Raw genomic sequence first — 25,517 nt, 5'->3', positions numbered from 1 at the left:
CAGTGTTAGCCATGTCCGACCCTTGGCATCGCACTCAAGTCAAAATCAGGCAAGTAAGTATGAATGGAGTAATCGCAATGGCAATAATTAGTCTGCTAAAAAGATAAAAAATAGTCCTAAGACAGTTGGTCAAAGCTAATGCAGCCACTGCTGCAGAGTATTAAAAGCTGATTCCAGTGCAGTTGGGACGTTGTGTTAAACATAAATAAAAGCAGAATACAATGATTTGCAGATCACGTTAAACCTATATTTACCATATTTTTCGGACCATTAGGCACACTTAAGATCCTTCTATTTTCTCAAAAATTGACAGTTCGCCTTGTAATGCGGTGCACCCTATGTATGGATTAATGTCAGCTTTTCAGTTTGTCGTTTTTTAATTCCTTCCGATTACGTATGCTTTGTCATTCTGTATCTTCGTCGTCGGAACTAGGACCACTTCCTGCTTCTGTAGTCCTACTAGCCAAATACTGCGGTCAGCTGAGCATTTCTGGCTGCGTGTTTCCTGTGTTTCAATGTGGGCTACAGTAATCCATCGCCAATTTGTGGTTCGCGGCCTCAATGCATCGCGAGGTTTTCAAAAATATTCATCAAAAAATAAAAATGAAAAAATACAGCCATATCAGCAGCCACATTGCGGAAAGACTCATTGTTTTATGTTGATAGCAGAGAGAGAAAGTTTCCCAACATGTCAAACAAAGAGATGAGTTGAGATGAGACACTTTGTACATACCCACGGGCACTCATACAAGGCGCGTGATTGGTTCCCCACGTGAGATTGACCAAAGAGAGCACGAGTGGCTTTTTCCCGTGAGCTGATTTGCTGCGCATCATCACAGCCCCACCCAGCATCTTCCCTTGTTGTATCTCGCCAGTCTCGTTCACTGTACTAAACGAACGGCACTTTTGAACCAAGTTCTGTTCGGAAACTCATAACATTATTCAAATGTGTCATTCAGTTAGTCAGAGTCGAGCCGGATAAGCGGATAGTAAACAGCTGTGTTCAGAAGTTGTGAGCGGAGCGCGCTCAGCCACTGACAGCACGACCAAACATCGGCAAATAAAATGTTAAAGTGTTTGTTAAAGTTTGTCTTAAAACAGCTTACCTTAACTACAATCCCGCGTTGCATTTTATCCAAAGGTCCTTGTTGAGCTCGAGATCGAAAATTAACTTGCCATGATTACAGAGTTTCTTCTTCTTGTTATTGTGCAAAGTGAAAGTTAAGTTCCCATGACTACTTCCGGCGAAAGTGCTTCTTCTTCGTGGTCGTAAAAGAAGAGGGAAAAGAGAAGACGATGACAGCGGAGAAGGCAACGAAGAAGAAGAAGAAGAAGCAGCAGTAACAAGAAAAGAATACATGAATACTAACTTCTGCTTTGCACAACAAGGGTTTAATAGTGTCCAACAGGATTGTACCTTTGGCTAAAATACGCTGCGGGATTCTAGTTGAGGTAAGCCAATTTCAGGACAAAAATTAAAACTTTAACATAGTTATTACCATCGTTCTGTCGTAATCGTCCGCTGCTGGGCTTGTAGAGTACATTCCTCTCACAGCCTGCAGCTTGGTATTTATTCTTCATTTTGCATTTTTAAAGTTAAATGTGTTGTGTATCCGGTTTTTAGAGTTTTTTTTAAAAGGGTGGTAACAATGTCAGTCCTACAGCGTAATAGAGGCGTAAACCCCCCAAAATAAAAATTTTAAATAAAAATAATAATAAAAAAAGTCCGTTTCCAATTATGAGTAGAACTATGACGGCGTATTAGTGTCACCCAGTGAGGGGGGGCTGGGGGCTTTAGGGGGGGACAGGACAAGATTTAAAGTCATCATGACGAGATTTAGTCATCATGGCGACTGCAAAATGAAATAATTTTTTTCTAAAGATTGCGATATGAGTTGCGATTTTTATCCAAGGTCCTTTTCTTATTTATTTTCAACAATAATCTTTATTACAACAAACAATATCAGATCTGTTCTGCATTATAGAATACTTAGGTAAAGGCAAAATGAAGCATTAATTCATATGAAAGACAGCTTTTTGCATCATGACAAGATTTAGTCATGGCGACTGCAAAATAAAATAATTTTTTCCTAAAGATTGCGATATGAGTTGCGATTTTTATCCAAGGTCCTTTTCTTATTTATTTTCAACAATAATCTTTATTACAACAAACAATATCAGATCTGTTCTGCATTATAGAATACTGAGGTAAAGGCAAAATGAAGCATTAATTCACATGAAAGACAGCTTTTTGCACTACACTTAAATGTATAAATTTACGAAATATTTTGATGTGGGATTTGGGAACATAACAAAGTCTGCGTAAAGAACCAATAGAAATGTATGATCGCCTCATATTATCACGTATACACAACATATTGATGGATAGCTAGTTTTGAAGTCAGAAGCCAAAAAATAGTTTGTTCAACTCTTTTCAATTTATTTTAAAGGAGGTAATTGGTTACAAATATTTGCAATATATTGATGGATAGCTAGTTTTGAAGTCAGAAGCCAAAAAATAGTTTGTTCAACTCTTTTCAATTTATTTTAAAGGAGGTAATTGGTTACAAATATTTGCAATATCTCATATGCAGTGTCAAAAGTGAAGACCTGGACCTTGAGTTTGAAACCTGTGCTGTAAAGTCACAAACTCGAGTGCAGATTACCAGAGCTGGGCATTTCACAAAAAATTTGCGGTCTGTTTATCGCCTTCCGCCTACAGCCGAGGTACCCTTCCGCTGTACATTTATCCGCCATTTTGTCCGGCTGGACCAAATGGTAATTGCCTATAGGCCGGTCTGACTATCATTTTAAACAGGCTTCCGTTAGTGTTTCCGACTACCAATGTACAGATTAGTGACAGCGGCACTGAAGGGAAAACAGGAAGAAGAGCTGGTTGAAATGACAATGTTGAGATATTCATAGGCGTGATCAGGTTGGATAGGATTAGAAATGAGCTCATCAAAGGGACAGCCAAGGTTCGATGTTTTGGGGACAAAGTTAGAGGTGGCAGACAAATATGGTTTGGACATGTCCAGATGAGAGGTGGTGAGTATATTGGTTGGAGGGTGATTAGGATGGAGCTGCCAGGCAAGAGAGCGAGAGGAAGACCGAAAAGAAAGTTGATGGATGTCGTGAGGAAGGACATGAGGGCAGTTGGTGTTGGAGAGGAGAATGTTGGAGAAGGATGTTGCGCTCTGGCGTGCTAACCCAAACAACATCTCCTTTTCTGGTGTCCTCTTATATTATGGTCCGACAATATCTCTGTGTTCAACAGATTGTGCAGTTCAACCGGTTACCTCTTGTCATCAGTTTCATCGCCAGCAGCAGTGCCAACACAGGTAATCAACAATTATTCTTTCCATTAGCATTTTATTCATCAAGTTCTGACTTCTTACAGTGAGATTGTGATTCTCCTGTCTTTTTTCAGGTCTCATCATGAGTTTGGAGAAGGAGTTGGCTCCACTAATAAATGAGCTGAGGCAGGTAGTAGAAGTGACCTAAAGTTAGACCCACCAAAGCCTCTCATGGTTGCAAAGAGGAATCCCCGAGTATTGTATTTGTATCTTAGTCACTTCAATCCTGATTTAATATATACACTCTGTGCTGTGTTCAAAACAAAGGTTTTAGGTTTAATCTGATACTGGAAGTCTGAATAAATATTTGTTCAATACATAAAATGTTAACTGTTTTTTTTTCTTTTGAAGGTTTTGATGTACAATTGTTGAAACGCTCAATCCTGCTGTATCACATTGGGGCAAAGGAAATGAACCAAAAAATCATTTCGCTCTTACTTTCTTTATTTTGGTTCCACATAATGTATAGTACACAGAATCATCATAAATGATTATCTTAGAAGTCCATATTGGTACACTTTTAGTGGTGTATCAAACTCATTTGAAACAGTGTTTAAAAATCTAACATACAGTTGTAACAAATATGGCCCTACAACACATTCAAAATTGTTGACTCTCCTCCACCCGACTTCAAAACAGAATACAGGAAGACCAAGGGATAAAAAGGTCCCACTTTTCATTCAGATACTGGAGCATTATGGGAAATAAGAACAGGACACCTTTCCCATTTTAGTGCACAGAAGTGTTTACCCTTCCACTGAAAACATGCTGGTTAGCATGTCTTTGACAGACATTTGAAGATGCCTTTTTGACACCCTCTTTGAATTTACACCACCAGAATACACAAAGAAGCATCTGGGCCTTTCTCTCTTATTGATTGGCCCTTTTGTTGTTGTTGTTGTTAAAAAACAAAGTTCTTTTACCACATTTTACTCTTGGAAATGAGGAATTTTATGTAGGTGTGTTGTGGCCAATGATTTTCTGCTGGAATATGCCGTCTCATGTAAAAAAGGCATAGGCTTGATAAACTTCTCCTGCTCTCCGGTGGAAATATGGAGGAAATATTAGTGGAACTGTGGCAGCAGTGTCCCTGTCTTGTTTGTTGTGGGAAAATATGTTAAGCAAATACAAATGTAGTTGTATCTTTTAGTTCATAATTGATAGAGAAATTGTATACTTTACTTTATGGACTACTTACTTTAAATAAAGAATAAAGTTATTTGAAATTTAAAAAAAGGTGGACAGTTAAGAGTGCGGCACATTCAGTGATACGTTTGTGTTGAGGTCATTTTTAAACCACTAGGTAGCATTAAGCAAATGTATGAAACCTTGTAAATATACCCATCTAATTCTGTATTGGTGGCAGTGGTGATGCCAGGTGTGGGTGGGCATTAGTCTTACCTTGGGGGGCAAAAAAGTGCTACAATGCTCAAGTAGGGCGAAATCGAGCGTAGGGCTACTGCACCTTAAAACGTGTTTTCTTTTCTCCTTAATTGAGATAACTTGTTGTGATTTGGGCTGAACAAATAAAAGTTGATTTGATTTTGATTTTTTTACATCCCATTCATCAGAACTACATCCAGTTTCCTTTGGGTGGGCAGAGCGTTTCTGTGGGTGGTCACTGACCACCCTGCCCCCCCTCTGGTAACGCCACTGATTGGCGGTGGGAGTTTATTTGTTCAGCCTTTTAAAATATGCATAATTGATTTTCATGGCAGCGTTACTTCTAAGAACCAGCTTTGTGGTTGGTGTTTTTTTTAATTGAAAGACAATTTGGTGTCATTAGTAAACATATTCATTGCATATTACCCTCTCACCACCATCCAGGAACAGGTACACAGTCCGTTTTTTTTCCTTTTTCTGGGCAGAGAACAAACGCACATGCACACAACGTCTTCGTCGACATGACTTTGACAGCAGCTACTCCCGCCTTCTCAATGGACCTGCACGGATGGAATGAATCTTGACAGAAGCAAGTGACGACTGGACGGGGTATGGTCCGTGACTGACCTGCAGTGTGACGTCTCGCCCGGTCAAAGACAGAACGATATTATCTGGTAGTCTGACAAGCGCGACCGTGGTGAACGACAAAAAAGTCATGTCTGAGAAGGCAGGGGAAGTCAACCCAAACATATTTTTTTCCAAAAAATGCGGCATAATAGCACCAGCAAGCAGCTGGTCTTATATAACTATCGCTCACAGCTAGAACTCTTTAAGGTATCGTACAAAAGAATAAAGTCAAGATGATAGTACATTCAACTTGTACTAAACAATGCAGGTTGTACCAGCATTCCTGACTTGTTTTTGGTGGAGTACCGGTATTTTAAATTGAAGGCGACATTGTGGCCATATATGTTTTTAGTTGAATGTTTAGTGCCTCTTAAAATGGAACCAAAACCTATACACTATGCTGAGTTGCACTAATACTATGAAACTACATTCCTTTTTTCTCCAGCGGAAGACGAGGCATTTTCGAGAGAAAAATTTGCGTAATTACTGGTATATAAACGATGCGTCGACAATTTTGATCTCTGATGTCATGTTAGTCAACTAATCTTGGCAGCTCTAGTGTCAAGTAATTTACGCAATGTGTGTATGTAGTTTGTTTAGAGCAGAAACATGAGAGAGGCTATAGTTAACATGCCGTTGAGAATCGATTCTTTTATTTTTTACATCAATGCATATTTTAAGCAGTTTAAATAGATTTTAGATTAATCGTTACATCCCTAGAAAATGTATCAAACAATGTGTAAATTCTTCGTGTGGTGTCAGAAATAAGATTTTAACTGATGTGCATAAATACAATTTCACACACAAAAAGTACTGCCTGTTCATAGCGTTCAATGATATTGAATAATAAATGTTATGCCTACAAATAATAGACTTGTTGAATTAATACTATGATGTCTATTATATTTATGCAATTTAGTACTCATGATTTTGTCAAGTATTTCAATTGCTTTGTTGTCATTTTCTTGTGGCGCTGTTTCGATCGCCATGTCCTCATTCACAGAGTCCCACAAGTCAGGCAGTCCATCTGAGGGCATGCATGCTCATTGTCGATCTACATTGTCATCAGTGTTTGTCTCCATCTCCACCTCTGCTGTTTTTTCAGCCCACTCCGCCTGGATCTCAGCCGTCACCAGTGACTTGCAGTTACACTCCGACTCAGCATGCAGAGTCAGAGTTGCCAAAAAGATCATCCTGGACATGACTGTCTCCATTTCTAAAAATACAATTAAATACAAATATTTATCATGCAAGGTATACTGTTTGAGATGATGGTAACTTGGAGAATATGTAATGAAAATATATTGTTAGCTACTGTATGTTGAAAAGAAAATGAATTGGTGTTACGCTAGTCTTTTTGATCAAATCAATACAACTGCTGTTCTTGAGGCATGACACAAGCCATCTTGTTGCTACTACTATGAAAGAAAAAAAAGATATTGAAACTAATATTTTCAATTAAAATGTGCACAACTTTGTTGGCTTGTGCATGAAACCTTCAAAATAGATATCCTGACAGTCAAGCAGTACAGCATTGTAAACTGGGATTTTTTGGGGAGTTTAACTCAAAATCCATTTAATACTTGGTTAATGTTTACTGATATATAATGATTTGCTCTTCTTGTTCATATACAACCAACAAATATAAGTACCCCCACCTACAAGTTTGTACCACAAAAATATCAACGACAATTTGTTAGAAGATGAACCTCACTCGAGTCACTACATTTCTGTTAAAGATAGCTCAAAGACAATCGGACTCAGAGACCCTATGTCTACAAACTAGAACAAGTTATGGGACATATTTTGCTTAAATATTTCTCTTTTGCATTAAACACTAAAAGGTCCTTGTTTATTTTGAGTGGGTTATGTGAGACTACTTAAATTAATCAATAAAAACGGAGCGAACAATTTAGCAAGAACTATTAACAGTATCAATAAAATTGAAATAAATAAATAAAAAATGAATAAAATAAATTTTTGTTGTCGTGCTATAAATTATGGGTACAGATATGATTAAACGTTGAAAACAGAGCTACGTTAGCCACGTACTAATGCTAACAGTGAAACGCGTCATTAGATTGCAATCTATAGCCGTAGGCCTGTGAGTCCAAAGCTATTAATTGAGCTAGAACGACTTTATGAAATTAATATGAATAAATTGGATATATGCGTTGCTGACTTTACCTGCTGAGAAGATGCGTCTCTTCAGCCGCTGGAACCGCCGTCTGCTCAGTTTGCGTTTGGCATCTTTGTTTTCTTCTCTATGAATGCGCGCAGGGAGGAATCGCGGATCGATTAGCTCCCCTTGCGACCTGCCTGTGGCCTGCGTGACGTCATCCTAATTTGCATGTTGTGTAGATTCGTCCTTTCACAAAGTGATTCGTATCCTCAGTTGGCAATTTGTGTGTAGTGAGGATTCGTAGTCGTAGAAGCGAGAATTGTATTCACAAAACAATGCACTCACAGTTTTTATTCGTACTCACAAGAAAAGAAGTCAAACCCTCACAATTTTGATTCGTACTCACAAAAAAAAATACTTGTGTTAAAAAAAGGGTGCTTCAACCACCTTCGCCACTAGGGGCACTGCATTATAGTTTCTGGGGCCAGAACCCAGGCACACCCAGATTGACAGACTGCCCACCCAGTGAGATTCATGAAAAAATATATATCCGACTGGGGGTGGAATGAAGTCTTCTCAATTCCCAACAGTTCACACATATTCTGAAAAACTGCCAACTTGAAATTAGTGTCTTGGTCACTATGCAGGCTATGGGGAGCACCATACCTACATACCGACTCAGTTACAATCTTTTCAGCGACAGTTAAGATAAGATAAGATAAGAATGCCTTTATTGATCCCACAGTGGGGAAATTTTCATTGTTACAGTAGACAGTTGATGCTTGTTCAGCTGGTACTGGGTAGGCCTCCACCCACTTGCTGAAATAGTCCTGCACAACTAGTATGTAGTGGTTATGTCTCTCAGTCTTTTTCAGCTGTCCCATCAAGTCGACTGCCACTCTCTCCATGGGTGAACCCACCCGTACGGTTACCATAGCAGCTTGAGGTGTTTTCTTTGGCCGGGCCTTAGCAGTGCAGCTCGTGCAAATGCGGCACCACAAGGTAACATCATCTTTCATGTTGTACCAATAGAACCTGGTCTGGAGTCTGGCCAGGATCCTCTCCACCCACCGGGTCATCGTGCATCTGCTCCATAAGGCAATTTCGGAATGTGCGGGGCAGCAAAGTCTGGGGGTGGAACTCTTTCCCATTGGGACAATAATACTTAATCACAATCCCATCTTTCAGATACAGTCCCTTCGCTTGCGCCCAATACGCTTTGGTGGCTGGGCTATGGTGAGCAGTCCAAGGTGGCCGACCATTCCCCTCCTCTAACCACATCTTTAATGGGGCAATGTCTGTGTCTGCGCTTTGTGCATCGACTCATCGTTCTGGGGTCCAATCACTGAACAGGTTGGCAGGTGATTGCTCGCTCAAACGGTGGACACGGGGAAAGATTGAATGTGATCGTTTGCGCGTGAGTGACTCGCCATCGGTATCATGATTGCTTCAGGGGTCAACACATCTCTTTATTAACTTCAACTACTCCCACTAGGGAATGCGGTGTATGTACCCCGCCACCTGTGGAACCTGCCGGACTGCACTGCTTCGCATTACCCTGACAACGATCACCCAACACAGGCTCCTGCATTGCGCACGGGCAAGAACGACAGGGCCTTCTAGAGAGCGCATCTGTGTTTTGATGGTTCTTGCCACCCCGATGGAGCACTTGAAAATCATATTCCGCTAATTTCTCTAACCACCGCGTGAGTTGATCTTCCGGCTCTCTTAATCGAGTCAACCATCGCAAACTACTGTGGTCTGTGTGAATCTTGAATGGCCTTCCTAGCAAATACTGCCTGAAATGGCTCATGAACTCAACCACAGCCAAAAGTTTGCATCTAGTAGTGCAAAAATTTTGCTCAGTGATGGACAACCTCCTACTGCCATAGGCTAGAACCCTCTCTACCCCATCCTGAACTTAGGAGAGGACCGCACTGATACCCCAATCGCTAGCATCGGTGTGTAGGAACATTTCACCAATGTCGAAAGGGTCCCCTAAGATGGGCGCTGAAGTCAACCACCCCTTTAGTTCCTCGAATGTCCTCTGTCATCTGTTATTCCAGTTGAATCGCGCATGTTTCTTGGTGTCAGGTGTGTGTGTGTGTGTGTGTGTGAGCCATTAGCATACATATGTGGAAGCAAAGCACATCAAGCAAGTTGGGCGTAGATTTGGAAAAAGCTAAAGCTCGACCCACAAGCTAATAAAGCTAACAGGCCTTGTCCACAAGAATCCAACACATGAATAGTAAAATACATTATTATTCTTACACTTGGTTTACTCATGAAGCGGTCTAGCGATGTGGCAAAATTTTCCACAAAGCCAACAAACCAGCGCACTTCTGAGATGTTTTCCGGTGGGGGGAATCTTTTGGGGATCAGTGGCGACACCCTCAGCGGACACCGTATGACACAAGTAAGCCACCTTCTCCCAGAAAAGACAACAGTCGGAGGGTTTCAATTTCAGATTGGCCTGCCGCAACCTGCCAAACACTTGATTCAACCGCTCTAGCATTTCAGTACAGTCTTTACCGAAAACAATGATGTCATCAAAGTAAATGAAACAGGTCTCCCATTGCAACGTGACCAACACTCGTTCCATAAATCTTTGAAATGCGGCCGGTGCATTGCAGGGACCGAACGGCATCACATTCCACTCAAACAGACCCTTGCGAGTGCAAAACGTGGCGGCTTGATGGGCCCACGGAGTCATTTCCACCTGCCAGGATCCAGAAGTCAAGTCCCGGGTGCTAAAATATTTGGTTGTGGACAGGGTGTCCTGAACATGCGGCAGAGGATATGAATCCTTAAAGCTCATTCAAAGGTCTGTAGTCTGCGCACATACACAAAACAAAAGGAATACGCTTTACATTTTTAAATCAAATTTATCCATCCAGTGAACTGCTTAAGAAAAGGTTTCATTTTGATCAGAACATCTGTATTTTTTGTGAGAAGAACATTGAAACTACAGAACATCTGTTTTACCATTACATTTACACAAAGACATTCTGGGATGACCTTTGGACTGGCTGTCTTCAAGAATCCAAATACAAAACATTTTGGGATGGGACAACATTGCATTTGGGTTTTTTCTGAGTCTGAAAGTAAGTCAAGTATTATTGAGAGAGAGTCCAATCAACTTACCCTGCATGTTTTTGGAATGTGGGAGGAAACTGGAGTACCCGGAGAAAATCCACGCAGGCTCGGGGAGAACATGCAAACTCCACACGGGCAGGCTGGAGCTGGGATCGAAACCACGACCTCTGAACTGTGAGGCGGACGTGCTAACCAGTCGACCACCCTGCCGCCAAATGGGATATAATATAATATAATATATTATTGCTGGCAAAATATTTTATCCACGCGTGTAAATGGCGCAAGGTAAAGCCCATATTCACAGTTTTTAAGAGACAGATGCACGATAACTATGTCATGTCCATGACATGTAAGAATGCTGTATCCATCATGCAAAAACTTGCAGATTTACAAATATTTGATGACCTCTGATGTATGTTGTGTGTGTGTGTGTGTGGGGTGTGGGTGTGTGTGGGTGTGTGTGTGTGTGTGTCATGCAGGATTTTGTTTTATTTTTTTTGCTAGTGCCTTGTAAACTGCACTTTAATTGTATCGGCTAGAGCATGTATCGGCTAACTGCCAAGATGTTTGTACACTTTCTTAATCCAGATGATTGTATTTTGTGTGACCACTTGACAAAATAAAATTGAATAAATTCAACAGAAACCTTTTACAGTGATACTGTGCCTAATGGAATTCTCATATACTGACTCTTGATTTTTTTTAATGACAGATGGCAGAACTACGCTATGACAAAACGCACCTGGGATGAACTGAAGGAATGAGGAAATTAAAAGTGGTGTGTGGCTCAGAAAGAGGGCGGAGACAGAGCGAAACTCGAGGTTCGCTGAGATAAACCTGCTCCAGACCAGGTTAGTTTCAGAGAGTCTGTTACTGCAGTAACTGACCGGGAGCTTAGTTTACCTCTCTCTGAAACTGGCTAGAGTTACCCCACTTTCTCCAATGAATCTGTATGGAATTCCAGTAAAAGATGAGGTGAAATATTTAGGGGTGATTATAGCCAAAGATGACAAAATCAGAGAAAAACTGAATGTTGCTCCAGTTGTAGATAAATTCAAATCCATACTTTATTCCTGGTTGCAAAGAGATATGTCTATTTTTGGTCGTATTTTGATTACCAAAATGGAGGTACTCTCCAGATTTATATACCCAGCTTTGTCTTTATTTATTTCGGATCATTGGATCAAATCAATAAATCAAACAAATTTCAATTTTATTTGGAAAATCAAACATCATTATATAAGAAAAGGCGATGCAGTAAAATCATTTGTAAAAGGGGGACTAAATGTAATTGATTACGAAGCAATGAATGGTATGATAAAACTTAAGTGGTTGCAACAATTGAAGAAAGGTAATAACTTTTGGTTCTATATTCCCTCCAAAATATTTGAGAAATGTGGTGGTAACGATTTTTTGTTAAAGTGTGTTTTTTGTATTTCTAAGCTACCAGTTAAATGGTCCAAGTTTCATCAGCAGGTCATTTTGTATTGGAAATTGATATATAATCATAATTTTACTCCACATTCTGTTCCTATCTGGAACAATAGATATGTTCTAATGAGAAGAAAATCCTTGTTTTATCGTGATTGAGTGGAGAAGGGTATTTGGTCGATTCTTCATATATTGGACAAATCAGGAGAACTTCTTTCTTATGAGGCTTTGGTTGCTAAATTTGATTTAAGATGTACTAAAAAACAATATGCTGTAGTAATTCGAGCAATACCACAAGCTATGGTAAATATGGTGAAAGGAATGCTGATTTATGATAGAAGAACACCAATGATGCCATCACTTGTTATAGATGAGGTTAATTTTGTTGATAAAAAATGTACTAATAAATTCTTACGAGGTAACCTTACATCCAAACTATTTCCATTACCTGTAAAAAGGAATAATATGTTAAAAGAATACACTCAAGAGATTAAAGATAGAATTAGAACAAAGTACCTTACTCTACCCATATCACCAAAAGCAAAAGAAACACATTTTAAGATGATGAATAATATCTACCCGTGTGGTGACTTTTTGAAACAGAGATTTAATGTGAAACGAAACGGTTGTGTATTTTGTAATTCTGATATAGAGACTTTTGGAACATTTATTTTTTGATTGTATACATATCAAAACCTTTTGGGAAGACTCTCACAATTGGATGGCTGAGAAGGACCAGGACTTTATTCAACTGGCGTACAAGGACACTAAATATGGGACAGAAAAACACATGAAACAGGACATGTATGACGTTTTGATAATAATGGCGAAACAGTTCATTCATAGGTGCAGATTCTTAAAATGTCGCCCTTTGTTTTTGATTTATGTAAAAGAAATGGGACATTTTGTAAAGATATTGAATAGAATTAGAACAAAGAAGGCTTTTGTAATACATAATATGATGGGTCCTCTGATAGTGTAGTGGTACACACGCCTGAGTTGCGTGCGGGCAGCGTGGGATCGATTCCCGCTCAGTGACAGTGTCTATGCGTGCCCTGCGACTGGCTGGCGACCAGTTCGGGGTGTAGTCTGCCTTCGCCCATTGACGGCTGGGATAGGCTCCAGCAACTCCCCGCGGCCCTGTATAGGATAAGCGGTTTGGAAGATGACATAATATGATGGGTTTATTTTTTGAGTAGAATTAACATTGTTTTATTTAATTCAATTTTTTTCTCTCGTTTTTATTTTTGTTATACTACACTGTTCAAGTGTGTGTGTTGTGATCATTTTGTGGTTCTATGTTGTGAGTGAATTGAGATTGACATTGTTTAATAAAAAAAAAAAAAAAAAAGCCCAAGCATATTACCCACAATTCATTGCGGATTTGACCAAAAAAGCGTGAAACAGGCAACATTCGGTGGAATTCGTGTAGCTATGCCAATAAAAATGTCCCTCCAAGTGTAAAAAAATAAAAATTAAAAAAAACATTTGAAGAGCTAAAAGAGCAAGCTAAACAAACTAGCTGCATACTAGCGGCTATGACCGAAGCAGTGCAGTTCAATACCGAGGAAGTTAAAGGGTGCAAGGGGAAAATAAAGTAGCTGGAAGGACAATATCTGTACCTCCAAGATGAGAATGAGAAGCTGAAGGAGAAAATAAGGGAGCAGGAAAGATACAAGATGCGGTGGTGCCTGAAACTGAATGATGTGGCGGAGAAAAGTGATGAAAACATCCAACAAGACACCATTCATCTCTTCAGGAAGATCTCTCCGAACTTAGAGGTACGCCAGATAGAAGAAATTGTTGTTGTTGTGCACAGGATCGGACGAAAGGAGGACAACCAGAGTAGGCCTGTCGTGGTGATGTTCGTGAGGAGGCTGATCAAAGAGGAGATTTGGCGCAGCAGCAAGGATTCCCGGGTGTGCAAGGAGAGAGGCGTCCGCTTCGCAGGGATGATGCCGCTGGAGGATCGGGAGGCGAGGAAAAAATTATGGCCACAAATGGAGCAGGCGCGGCGTGGAGGGAAACGAGCCTACTATCGCGGTCCACACGGTTACATAGAGGGATGGAAATTTGGTAGATGACTGGCCGGTTGAAACACGAATATACACGAATTGCAGTTTTGGAAGTCGAAAGTCATTTTCTGATTCTGGCTAATATATATGGTTACAAATCTGTGGCCCAAAACAAACAATTGTTAGACAATGTTACTCTTGTGATTACAGAGCTTAAAACACGTTTTCCAACGGACTTGATTTAATAGGTGGTGACTGGCCTATGGTTCCAGATGAGTGGGAAGATAGATGGCCCTTCAAATTTGATACACATCATTTTAATCCCCTCATGGAATTTTTTTAAGAGATAATAGCATAGTTGACATTTGGAGAAATCAAAACCATGGGAAGAAACAATACTCTTGGTTTAAACCTGATGGGACCGATAGATCAAGAATTGATTACTGGCTTCTTGCAGGTACGCTCGAAGAATCTATTTCGGAAACGTTGATTTCGAAGGATCCTTTAACTGATCACTGTATAGTTGAAATAACTTTGAACTCGATTTACAAGGAAAACAAAAACAAAGGTTACTGGAAATTTAATTCTTACCTACTAAAAAATGAAGAATTTTGTTCCAAAATAAAATAAATTATAATGGACATTGAAAATGATAGCAGTATAGGTAGTTTTTGTAATAAGTGGGAATTTGTTAAATACAAAGAATTCTCTATTACAACTAGCAAAAAAATTATATTGATGTTACATTTAAAGAAATGTGTGATTCTGATTTGAAAATAGAGGAACTAGATGCAGTCAGTTTGAGATTCTAAACAAAGCCCCTGGCTCAGATGGGCTCACGGCCAACTTTTACCATTTCTGGAAAGATGTCAGATGTTTAAGGCAATACTAGAACGCGTAGCGAAACAAGAACTGATGCCAAGTATGAAACAAGGTCTGATAACACTCAATTCCAAGCACAACAAAGATAAACGATTATTAGATAACTTAAGACCTATAACACTTCTTGACACCGTTTATAAATTGCTTTCTGGATGTATAGCAGCAAGAATGAAGCAAGGCTTGTCGCAGCTTATTGAAGAAACACAATCTGTTTTTTTGGGGGGACGTTCACTTCACAACAACATACGCCTGGTTTTAGATCTGGTGGATTACGGTCATGTATTGTCACAGGAGGGGTTCATTCTCTTCCTTGACTTTTACAAGGCTTTCGACTCAGTTGAGCAACCCTTCATTTTGAGTACTCTGAACTATTTTTGGTTTTGGTCAGAAATTTACTAACCTGATTGGTATGTTATACAGGGACATTAACAGTTCGGTGACTTTAGAACACGGTGCCTGCCAAAGATTACAAGTTTCTAGGGGTATTAGACAGGGTTGTAACAGCTCACCATTGTTATTTATCCTAGTAGCAGAGCTTCTGGCTATTATGATTAAAAATAATGGTACTGAAGGAATAAACATTTTGGAGAAAAATATCTCAATTAGTCAATTTGCAGACAATACAACACTATTTTTAAAAAATGAATTGCAAATTGACAAAGTATTAGTTTCTATTGGTCAATTCTCCAAAGCATCGGGCCTGAAACTAAATATTGATACATGTGAAATTTTTGCCCTTCATGATCAGCTGGCATCCGCCATATGTAATATTGCGGTTAACTCAAGTCAAATATTTGGGAATTGTTATTACCAAAGACAAAAAATTAAGAGAAAAAGGAAATATTGGCACAAATGTAGATAAGTGTACATCCATCTTGAGCTCTTGGCTACAGAGGGATATTTCTATATTTGGTAGGGTGCTGCTGTCTAAAATGCAAAGTCTCTAAAGAGCTATCTATCCTGCTTTTTCACTTGAAATTTCAGACAAAATGACAAAACGCATAAATGGCATAAACTTCGAATTCATCTGGAAAAACAAATGTCAGTTGACGTGTTGAAGAGGGTGGTCTAAATGCTATAGATTTCTGAATGGTGTTCTAAAATTAAAATGGCTCAATGCATTGATTAGACAAAAAAGATTCCTTTTGGTTTCCTTTTGCCAACACAATTTATCAAAAAAATGGGTGGAATTAACTTTCTGTTGCGCTGTGATTATGATGTATGTCAATTGCCTGTGAAACTGTCAGACTATCACCAGCAAGTTCTCCTTTTCTGGAACTTATATAAACACAATTTTACCCCTCACAATTCACCCCTATGGAACTTCAGATATTTTGACCAATCGTAAGTCATTGTTTTTAGGAAGCTGGATGGATAAAGGTATTTGGTCTGTCTCACATTTAATGTATGATTAATTCACAAGGACTTCTGTCTTGAATATAACTTTCACTGCTCACTTAGAGAATTCAATAAAATAAATCAAAGCCATTCCAGACCCCCTTTAAAACAATGACTCAACAAATGGGTGATGTATTCCAATGTTCCAGAAATTAGTTCACTCTGCGTAGGATTCAACTTCGATGGTAATAATTTCTGTAATAAGTTCATTAGGAGTGTTTTAACTAAAAGATACTTTCCTTTCTTGTTAAAAAGATATGTTCTTCGTGATTTCAGTCCTGATGAAGCAAAATTAATTAGAAAACTTTATCTTATCCAATTCCTCACAAAGCAAAAGAAGTCTCCTTTAAAATTTTGAATGACATTTACCCATCTAAGTATTTCTTACGTATAAGATTTAATTGGGACAATGACTTGCGTGTATTTTGTGAGAATGACGTGGAAACGGTGGAGCATATTTTCTTTGATTGTAAATATCTGTCAGAATTTTGGTTAGCCTTAAAGAGCTGCTTAGTATCCAAAGAAATTGTGTTGCATCCTTTAAACTGGATGTCCATTAAAGTTGGAGTTCAGTTAAAGGAGAAGGACTTGGACTTTTTGGTGAATAATTTGCTCTCTCTTGCGAAACATTTCATCCATAGGTGTAAATTCATCAAAGCGAAGCCTCACATCAACAGTTGGAGGAATGATCTCATACTTTACAAAAAAATCCTTGTATTACATGTCAAACAAAAATGCCCAGGGACTGATTTCCTTGATGGACCTTTTTGCTCTTCTTGATTGAGACCCTCACATGTTTTATTTTTTATTTATATTTTTATTTGTGTAAGTTTATTTTGTATTTTTTTAAAAATATTTTATTTTCCGTTTCAACTGTTCAAATTTCTAGATCAATGTGTGTAGCTGCCCTTGGCATCAATAAAAGAGGGACACCGTTGCGTTCGACAGGTGCAAGACTTTTATTTCGCCAATATTGCGCACCGTGAAACTAAAACATACAAAAATACAATTCATGTTACATTTCCTATATAAAACACACACTTACACACATTCCATAGTTGATCGATTTTACAAATAAGTAAATACAGCCAGCAGTCGCCACGTACCTCGCTTCGCCTACCAAAGGTGCAAACCTCCCTTCATCCTGCTCTCAACTGGCCGACGCCGAAACAACTGCGATCGGCAATCAACACACAATCCGAAAATCAGCAGGTACAAAAAATAAAACACAGGAATGGACCAATTGTGTGCACTTACATTGTGTCTTTCTTTTACCGGCCCATAACCTCGCTACCCGACGACCCCTCTCATGACGGTGCACAGGCAGACAGGCGTATGTCAAAAGTTGACGTGTGACGTCACCTTATGTCATTTTCGGAGCACGCTCCACCCCGAAAACAATTAGCCAATGAACCAATTAATTTACTTATGATGGCCACTTACAATGTGCCTTATTGATTTGTATGTGAATTTTCTGAAGAATTAAAAAAAAATTCCCTGCTGGAAAAAAAATGCTACTGCAATTCTCAGTTTTAATCAATAAACTCAATAAATTGGCACAAAACATGGCTCGTGCTTTTTATAATAATAATAATAATAATAATAATAATAATTATTATTATTATTATTATTATTTTGTAACAAAGCAAGAGAAATAAACCTAGAGGTATTACTTGTATAACATGTATCTGACTCATTCAAATATTTTAAGATTTGTTGAATTAGATGACGAATAAATATTTTTAATGATTGATGATTGAAAAAGTGTACATTTTCTGCGATTGTCGCTCGTGTGACAGGTTCAGGGAAAAGAACCGTTAAAAAGAACAAAGGTTAAAAAACAATAACAATAACAACAACAACTAAAATAAACACTTGTTTTGGATGCAAATATAGACACATTTGGAGTATTATTTATATATTTATTCTGCTAGGGAAATTTCATATTCACTAACCTATGTTTTTTTTTTTAAGTTTAGGTTTTAAGTTTTGTTTTAACGTACTGGTAATTTTGATTGATAATGATTGGCATAATGAATCTCTTAAGTTTGTAGATCATAAGAAAGGTAAAACATTTTATGAGTCAGGTAGCCTCCAAGGACCACATGACTCGCCTGCAGACTTTTTCTAAAAATAGCTCACCTGTGATGGGAAATTTTGATTTTCTAGGAATTTTGTCGTTTTTTTTTTTTTTTAACGTGATCAGTGTCTTCGCAAAAATAAAATAATTTATGATTATTAATAACAATCATATTGTATATTAGTTAGGTAACTTGGGTAAATGTGTTTATTTATTACAGAAGTATGTACAAAACTGTAAGCTCTCTTCAATAATCAATACCCAAGAAGTAACTCTCAGTTTGAAAAAGGTTGGTGACCACCGCTCCAAGTTACTTATTTGAAGCCTGTCAAAGTACATCAGTTCATTTAAATGTTTTTTTTGTTTGTTTATGATGAGCTCGATGTAGCTGAACTGGAATGTCTGACTGTTTGTTCATATTTGTTTTTGTCTCTTTTCATTCATCAATTGTTATATTGTCAAAGTGTATGTTAAAGAGTTATGACGTCAATAAAAACAACTAAAAACAAATCTGTATTCTATTTATCCTAAGAAGAAGAAGAAGAAGAAGAAGAAGAAGAAGAAGAAGAAGAAGAAGAAGAAGAAGAAGCAGAAGAAGAAGAAGAAGAAGAAGAAGAAGAAGAAGAAGAAGAAGAAGAAGAAGAAGAAGAAGAAGAAGAAGAAGAAGAAGAAGAAGAAGAAGAAGAAGAAGAAGAAGAAGAAGAAGAAGAAGAAGAAAAAAGAAATACAATACCCAGCGTTCATTGCGCGCGCATGCAGGAAGATAGCTGGCGAGGAAGTCAAAAACAAAACCGGCCGGCGTGTGGAAGAAACTCAACGCGCGGAGACCAGGTCAAGGTAAGCGTTATTTGTTTTACTGACACATCTGTTGGGTTTAATCGCTCTTGCGGAAGCGCGGTTGTTGGTCGCCTGTTGTATTTTATTCCAAATTTGAACCGGTCCTTGCATAACCCCAGCACACGTTTCTTGTGTTATAACAACCAGTGAATTACGTGCTCCAAGTGAGGACATTCAGACAACAAACAAATTTGAGGCAAATCTCACCTTCTCTCTCAGAAACGTAAACGTCAAGAAACTAAATTCGCTCTTCCTTGCACGTCAGTTTCCATAAATGGACATACATAGATATTGTAATTTATAAATGTTATTGTAACTTTAACTTTCTGTTTAAACTCAATGTCAATCTAGAGGTGATATGGAAACAATACAGTCTGTAGCTGTGATTGTAAAATGTGTCTGCTTTTAGAGAAATTCGCATATTGGCAGACCTAAAGATAAACTACTTGATAAATATTTGCCTTAACCATTGGTATCTGACTTACTGTAAATGAACTCTAATGAAATATTAAAGCTGCACAGCAGGATTTTGAGTTTCTAATCGCTACTGCCACCTGCCGCCGAAAAATTAAATTGCACACTACTTTCTTCGCATGCACGATGCACGTTCAAAATGACAATATCGTCACTTCTTACTATTGGACACAGCTGGGTATTTTACTACAAATTTAGTGTCCGTCTATCGTCATCTGTCAGCAGCAAGTGTTCCCTTCCGTCGTCTGTCATTCGCCTTTTTTTCCGTAGGGGAATAAATAGTACCCGTCTATAGGCCAGTCCACCTCTAATTTTAAACAGGCTTCCGTCGGCTATTTGAAATGAAACGAAAGACTGACCACATGGAAGTCTCACTCACTGCGGCATTGAAGCCTCCATGCTCCATGTCCTGCCGGACTAAATAGGTCTCATTTTAGGACCCTGAAGCTGCAAGCCTCGGCCGCGGCTAATGGGAAATGGAAGCCTCTGTTATAGGGCTAATGGGAAATGGAAGCCTCTGTTATAGGGCCCTTGCACGGCGCGTCATCGCTGACGTCCTACCGGGGTAGCCACCATGTTCGGAGCGCACTGGAGGCGACGTGACTACTGTTGTTACACGCAAAACGAACTCGCTGCGTTTCTCGCTTGATTTAGACAGCCGAAATATATACACATGGTGAACCGTTGCTGTGTTAGGGGGTGCAGCAATGCCACTCACGATCGCAAAAGAAGAAAATTAAACAACGGACTGAGTTTTTATAAGTTTCCTGCTTGGCGGAAGACCGAGGGAACCCTCGTTTCAAAACGAACGAAGTTGGATGGCTTGGTTATCGGCTGTAAGATGAAAACATTTCACAACCCTCCGTCTTGGGCGAGATTATGCTCCGTATATTTTCATGGCGGTAAGTTAAAAATAAAGTTTGCAGAGCTGGACACTTGACCATTTTTTGCTGGTCCGGCCTTGACCTGGGTACCCTTCCGGCTGCAACCCTCCGGCCATATTCATAAACATTGTCGGCCCCCGCCCCATTCCGCCCCCCGACCCCCCCCCCCCAAAAAAAAAGCGTCCGTGATTGACGTCGCTGCGGGAGAGATGCTAACGGCAGAGGCTTTTTAAAGATCATTAGCTGGCTAATTTACTATTCGAACCCGCTGTGGACACGCTTCAAATGCGCCAGTAGTACTTACCCAACTGCGTGCTTACTTGCATTGCGAACCCCGGGGTTGGATTTGTCGTATTGTATAATTATTTGGGTCCAACAGACGGCCAGAAGTCGCAGTTAAGTTACTTATTTATTTTACACGCTTCCGCTCCTTCCCGGCCTTCAAAATAAAAGCCAGCAAACCACTATACAATGCAGATTTGCTATGGCGTATTTCCGGAAGTAGTGAACGCCAGAAAAAGTGCATGAACTCCACCTTCATGTGCTAGCGTCTGAATATACTCGTGGACACAAATTGTTTTGAAACAAGTCGGGGGGCGTCGCTTCAAAAAGACAGCGACAACAATGGATATCGTGCCTGCTACAACCATAAAGAAACAGAGATGACTAGACGATGCATTTAATTTTATTGCGAAAACGATCTTGAAGGTGGCGGCTCAGGGGGAACGTGGGTGAGTAGCTTGTTTAGTAATGTTTACTTTGCAGCAGCAGCAACGAGCTGCGTGGTGCATCCGTCTCCGTGTGGGAAACTGTATGTCATCGCAACATGTGAGACAGCAACGTGCGCTCAAACGTGTTTGTATTTCCTTATCGTCACATCACGTAACCTGTGCCTCCCACCTGCAACTGGGGCATACCATTACAAGAGGGGGCAGGGGGGCAATACCACAATCCCTATAACAGCAGTTTTCGCTCGCGCAGACGTGGGAGTAGAAAGAAGCCTAAAAAGAAGCCTTTCGCCGAGTAGGCTGAGATGATTTTTGGCCACCTCGCGAACACGTCACGCGCATGAGGGCCGATTAGTGGGCCGGACTAAAATCACCTTCCGGCCATGCTTAGTCCAGCCGTTTTAAAAAATATGTCACCCCCCCACCCCTCCGCCCCAAAAATGGGCATCCGGCCAGGCCGGAGGGTCCCAACGGTCCGGCCCAGAGACGGACTGCCCAGCTCTGAAAGTTTGGAATCCTCTTGCTTTCTCTCTTTTAGTCAAATACGTGCATGCACTCAGTGAGCGAGGTAAAAGGGAAGAAGGAATGATCAACGATCACACACACTGCTAAAAAGGAAATAAGTGCGTTCGTTTCTGAAGCTTAAGTGGACGGTTCACAAGCAAACACATGTGCTGTGTTAGCTACCTTAGTCCGAATGACTGTGTTATTGTTCGCCGCCTTCATCATCTGCAGGTCCTGCGCCTAGCCATTTGTAAATTTCACATGAGAAGCTAAAGATTTAGAATGTTTAAAATGCTCTGAAGTGTAGGCACTCACACTACACACAAGGTACGTGAAAATATCCGGCGCACACAAAGGAGGAAGTAGAATGACAGATTAAATAAAGGGGCTTTCGACTACTTAGTTCGTCTGTTTTTACATTTTGCCCATCATTTGTCAACCGTCAGCAAAACGGGCGTGCATCAGTGACAAATAGACGGACCGGTCCGTCACTTAGACGTAATGCTCATCTTTTCTATTGGAGTAGAAAGAAAGCCATTTGTGTGTCGCTTTTCAAACCCAAGTCCGATCTCAGTAGTCTCCACCGCTCACATTTCTGGTCGCGACGCTTTGAGATGACAAAGTGAACGCGCATGACATCACATCCGCAGAAAATGCGTGGGAAATTCTAACCCGATTGCAGTCTGAAAATTATTTTCCAGAGGCTTGCAAGAATACCCATTATGAACAGCTAAAGTGTTCATTTCCTATTTATAATTTGTGTGAGTCATGAATGGTCAAATGAAAAGGCTATTGTAAAAATATTTTGGTCAAAATCCTGCGGAGTGCCGCTTTCATTTTCTCTTCCATTCTCCAAACAGCACCAGTCTGTGAATGTTTTTCTGTGAAATATTGTATTCATTTATTTTACATTAATGTTGTTGTAGTTGCAAGAACAGTAAATTTAGTTTAGTTTTTTTTGAAGCAGTGTTCAAGTGAATGTTTTTGTTTGAGTGTTTTTCTGAACAAAAATATGTACTGAGAAAAATAATGTTTAGGCACTTGATTGATGGGGGAGTATCTGCAAGAGTATTAGTATAATTGAAAATCACAAAGTGGAACTCAGCCCAAACATATTTTTTTTCAAGAATATGTTCTATGCAGCCCAACTAGTTGAAACAAAGCGTTCTGATTAATATTGCGTTTGTGGAATATGAGTTAAGATGCAAAATCCACCTGTTTTTAGCCATCTCTGGGGGCGGCCATTTCGTCACTTCTGTCGACTGAATATGACATCACCAGATGCTCAGGGCTCAGATAACGGCCCATCTGGTTCAGCTTCATAAAACAGGTGAGCCGTGATTGGTCATTACCTAGCAAGATTTTAGCCGCTAACATCCACCATGTCGTAACCAATTCCACTCCCAGCTGACTCTTGTTTACCAATCATATTTCTTCTTCTACTCATAAACGCTGCAATGACAATGTCACTACCATCACCTACAGGCCAATACCAGCTGCTCACAGTACCACCACCCTCACTAGCTCCCCCTGCAGGCCCTCATTATCATTACCACTATCGGACAACTTTCCCATTGAAACCATCACCGGCAGACGCTTCCCTTGCACACACAAACAACGTGGTTTTAACAGTGATAATCTAGTATATGATAATATTGCTCATTCATACCACCATGAGCGCACGTCCAGCACAATAATTAATCTGGCCGTGCTGAACGTGCGCTCCCTTTTAAACAAAACTTTTATCATAAACGACCTGATTTTAGACAATAATTTACATGGTATACTTTTGTCTGAGACATGGCTTGGTACAGATGCTCCAGTTGCTCTCACCGAGGCTTGCCCACCGAATTTTAACTTTTTATTTTCTACAAGGGATGGCAAAAGAGGAGGCGGGACTGCATCAATTTTTATTAATACTCTTTTCTCAAAGGAGATCATTTTTAGCAGCTATTTATCGTTTGAACACCATGCCTTTGTTTTTAGCAGTCCCCCTATTCTCTGCATTACCGTTTATAGACCTCCCCATCATTCCACTTCTTTTATTACAGAATTTTCAGAATTCTTATCCATTTTATATTCCAGGTACAACAGGATTTTAATAACTGGCGATTTTAATATACACATGGACAACATCTCGGACCCACTATCCAGAGATTTTTTAAACCTTTTAAACTGCTTGGATTTTAAACAGCACGTCTTGCAGCCAACTCACAACAGAGGACACACCCTGGATTTGGTTATAACCTATGGCTTGTCTGCTGGTGTGTCCTCTGTTGTTGACTTGGCAGTGTCAGACCACTACTGTGTCTATTTTAACATCGCCAGTTTTAACCATCTAGCAGTCCCGGTGAGAACAGTGAAGAAACGCTACCTATCTTCTGAGGTGGCTGCAAATTTTATCGAGATCTTAAAAAGCACTCCTGCTGACATTTTACATGCACCCTGTGATCTTATTGTTGACAATTTTAACCTACATCTTAAATCATCATTAGATTCAGTAGCTCCACTTTTAATTAAAACAACAAAAACAAAGACTTTACCCCCGTGGAGAAACAATGCTATCAAAACATCAAAGAGAAAATGCAGGAGTGCAGAGAGGAGGTGGCGAAAAAGTAAACTTACAGTACACTATGAAATTTTATGCGAACAACTGAAATCCTACAATAAAACAGTCAAACTGGCAAGATCTTCCTATTTCTCAAACCTCAAAACAACCCCAGAGTTCTCTTCTCCACCTTTGAACTTTTAACTAGTTCTGATTTTAATAAGTCCCCACAGAGACCAACAGACGCTCTCTGTGAGGACTTTGCAGACCACTTCAGAAGTAAAATCGATGACACCAGATCCAGTCTTTTAGCCCGTCAAAACACAAGTTTTAATAAACCTGGACAATCATATTTACATGAGGAAACACTGGAAAGTTTTGCCCTGGTTGATGCAAGGACACTTGTTCGAGTTTTCTCCCAGGTAAACCCAACAACCTGCCTTTTGGATCCAATTCCCACATTTCTTTTTAAGACATTTTATGGATTTTTTGAGGAACAAATTTTAAATATAGTCAATTGCTCTCTTCAGACAGGCGTCTTCCCCGCTGCCTTTAAAACGGCGGTGGTGAAGCCCCTTCTGAAGAAGAGCAATTCTGACCCGGGCGTTTTTAATAATTACAGACCTGTATCCAACTTACCGTTTTTAAGTAAGATTTTAGAAAAACTGGTTTTCATCCAGTTGAATCATTTTTTAAATACAAATAATATTTTGGAGAAATATCAATCTTGTTTTCACTACAGCACTGCAGCACTGTCACTTAGAGTATTTTTTCCTCTGTACTATGTACAGGCCGAAATGAGTGTTCCTCATATTTTTTATGTAGATGTAGGTTGGTGTGTATACACATGTGTATATACACATGTTACTGCGTATATCTACATAGGTTTGATTCTAAATGTTTGCCGTCAATGTTATACATTAATGGCCACATTATGCCGCCGCCCCTGTGTGACCTATATCTTTGCTACTGTAACAATGAAAATTTCCCCACTGTGGGATCAATAAAGGCATTCTTATTCTTATTATTCTTATTTTAGGATGAACCACAGTACGGAGACTGCTCTTTTAAGGATTTTAAATGATATTAGGTGCACTGCAGGCGTGAGAAAACTCACAGTCTTGGTGCTACTGGATCTAAGCGCGGCTTTTG

The 25,517-nt window shown here is 39.6% G+C and overlaps 2 protein-coding genes and 2 long non-coding RNA genes across 8 annotated transcripts in view; 2 read left to right on the top strand and 2 right to left on the bottom strand.

Moving 5' to 3' along the window:
• lamtor3 (late endosomal/lysosomal adaptor, MAPK and MTOR activator 3) overlaps positions 1-3,686 on the top strand; it is a 20,719-nt gene extending 17,033 nt beyond the window's left edge. The window contains exons 6-7 of the mRNA XM_086050105.1: positions 3,278-3,341; positions 3,431-3,686. Coding sequence (XP_085906231.1) covers positions 3,278-3,341; positions 3,431-3,504 — 138 coding nt within the window. The 3' untranslated portion in view covers positions 3,505-3,686. The remainder of the gene's footprint in view (positions 1-3,277; positions 3,342-3,430) is intronic.
• Positions 3,687-5,991: 2,305 nt separating this feature from the next.
• On the bottom strand, positions 5,992-7,785 carry LOC147137925 (uncharacterized). The gene is made up of 2 exons (XR_015089380.1): positions 7,554-7,785; positions 5,992-6,582 (listed from the first exon to the last, which is right to left on the bottom strand). It is a non-coding gene; the product is annotated as an uncharacterized LOC147137925 (long non-coding RNA).
• A 5,557-nt stretch (positions 7,786-13,342) lies between these two features.
• LOC147137924 (uncharacterized) lies at positions 13,343-17,673 on the bottom strand. Its single transcript, XR_015089387.1, has 2 exons — positions 17,568-17,673; positions 13,343-13,976 (listed from the first exon to the last, which is right to left on the bottom strand). It is a non-coding gene; the product is annotated as an uncharacterized LOC147137924 (long non-coding RNA).
• Positions 17,674-19,128: 1,455 nt separating this feature from the next.
• Positions 19,129-25,517, top strand: part of adck1 (aarF domain containing kinase 1) — a 76,081-nt gene continuing 69,692 nt past the window's right edge. Inside the window, exons 1-2 of one of the 5 annotated variants that reach the window (XM_086050274.1) lie at positions 19,129-19,227; positions 23,043-23,147. In XM_086050274.1, the coding sequence (XP_085906400.1) occupies positions 23,099-23,147 (49 nt within the window). In that variant the 5' untranslated portion in view covers positions 19,129-19,227; positions 23,043-23,098. The remainder of the gene's footprint in view (positions 19,228-23,042; positions 23,148-25,517) is intronic. The other 4 variants (XM_086050275.1, XM_086050277.1, XM_086050278.1 and 1 more) reach the window with 4 other exon arrangements.

The sequence above is a fragment of the Filicampus tigris genome, chromosome 13, assembly GCF_054856515.1.
Source record: "Filicampus tigris isolate MCC_2025a chromosome 13, RoL_Ftig_1.0, whole genome shotgun sequence".
In the NCBI taxonomy this organism is placed as follows: domain Eukaryota; kingdom Metazoa; phylum Chordata; class Actinopteri; order Syngnathiformes; family Syngnathidae; genus Filicampus; species Filicampus tigris.
Note: the sequence above shows the minus strand (reverse complement) of the source record. Positions and strands in the feature narration are given on the sequence as shown.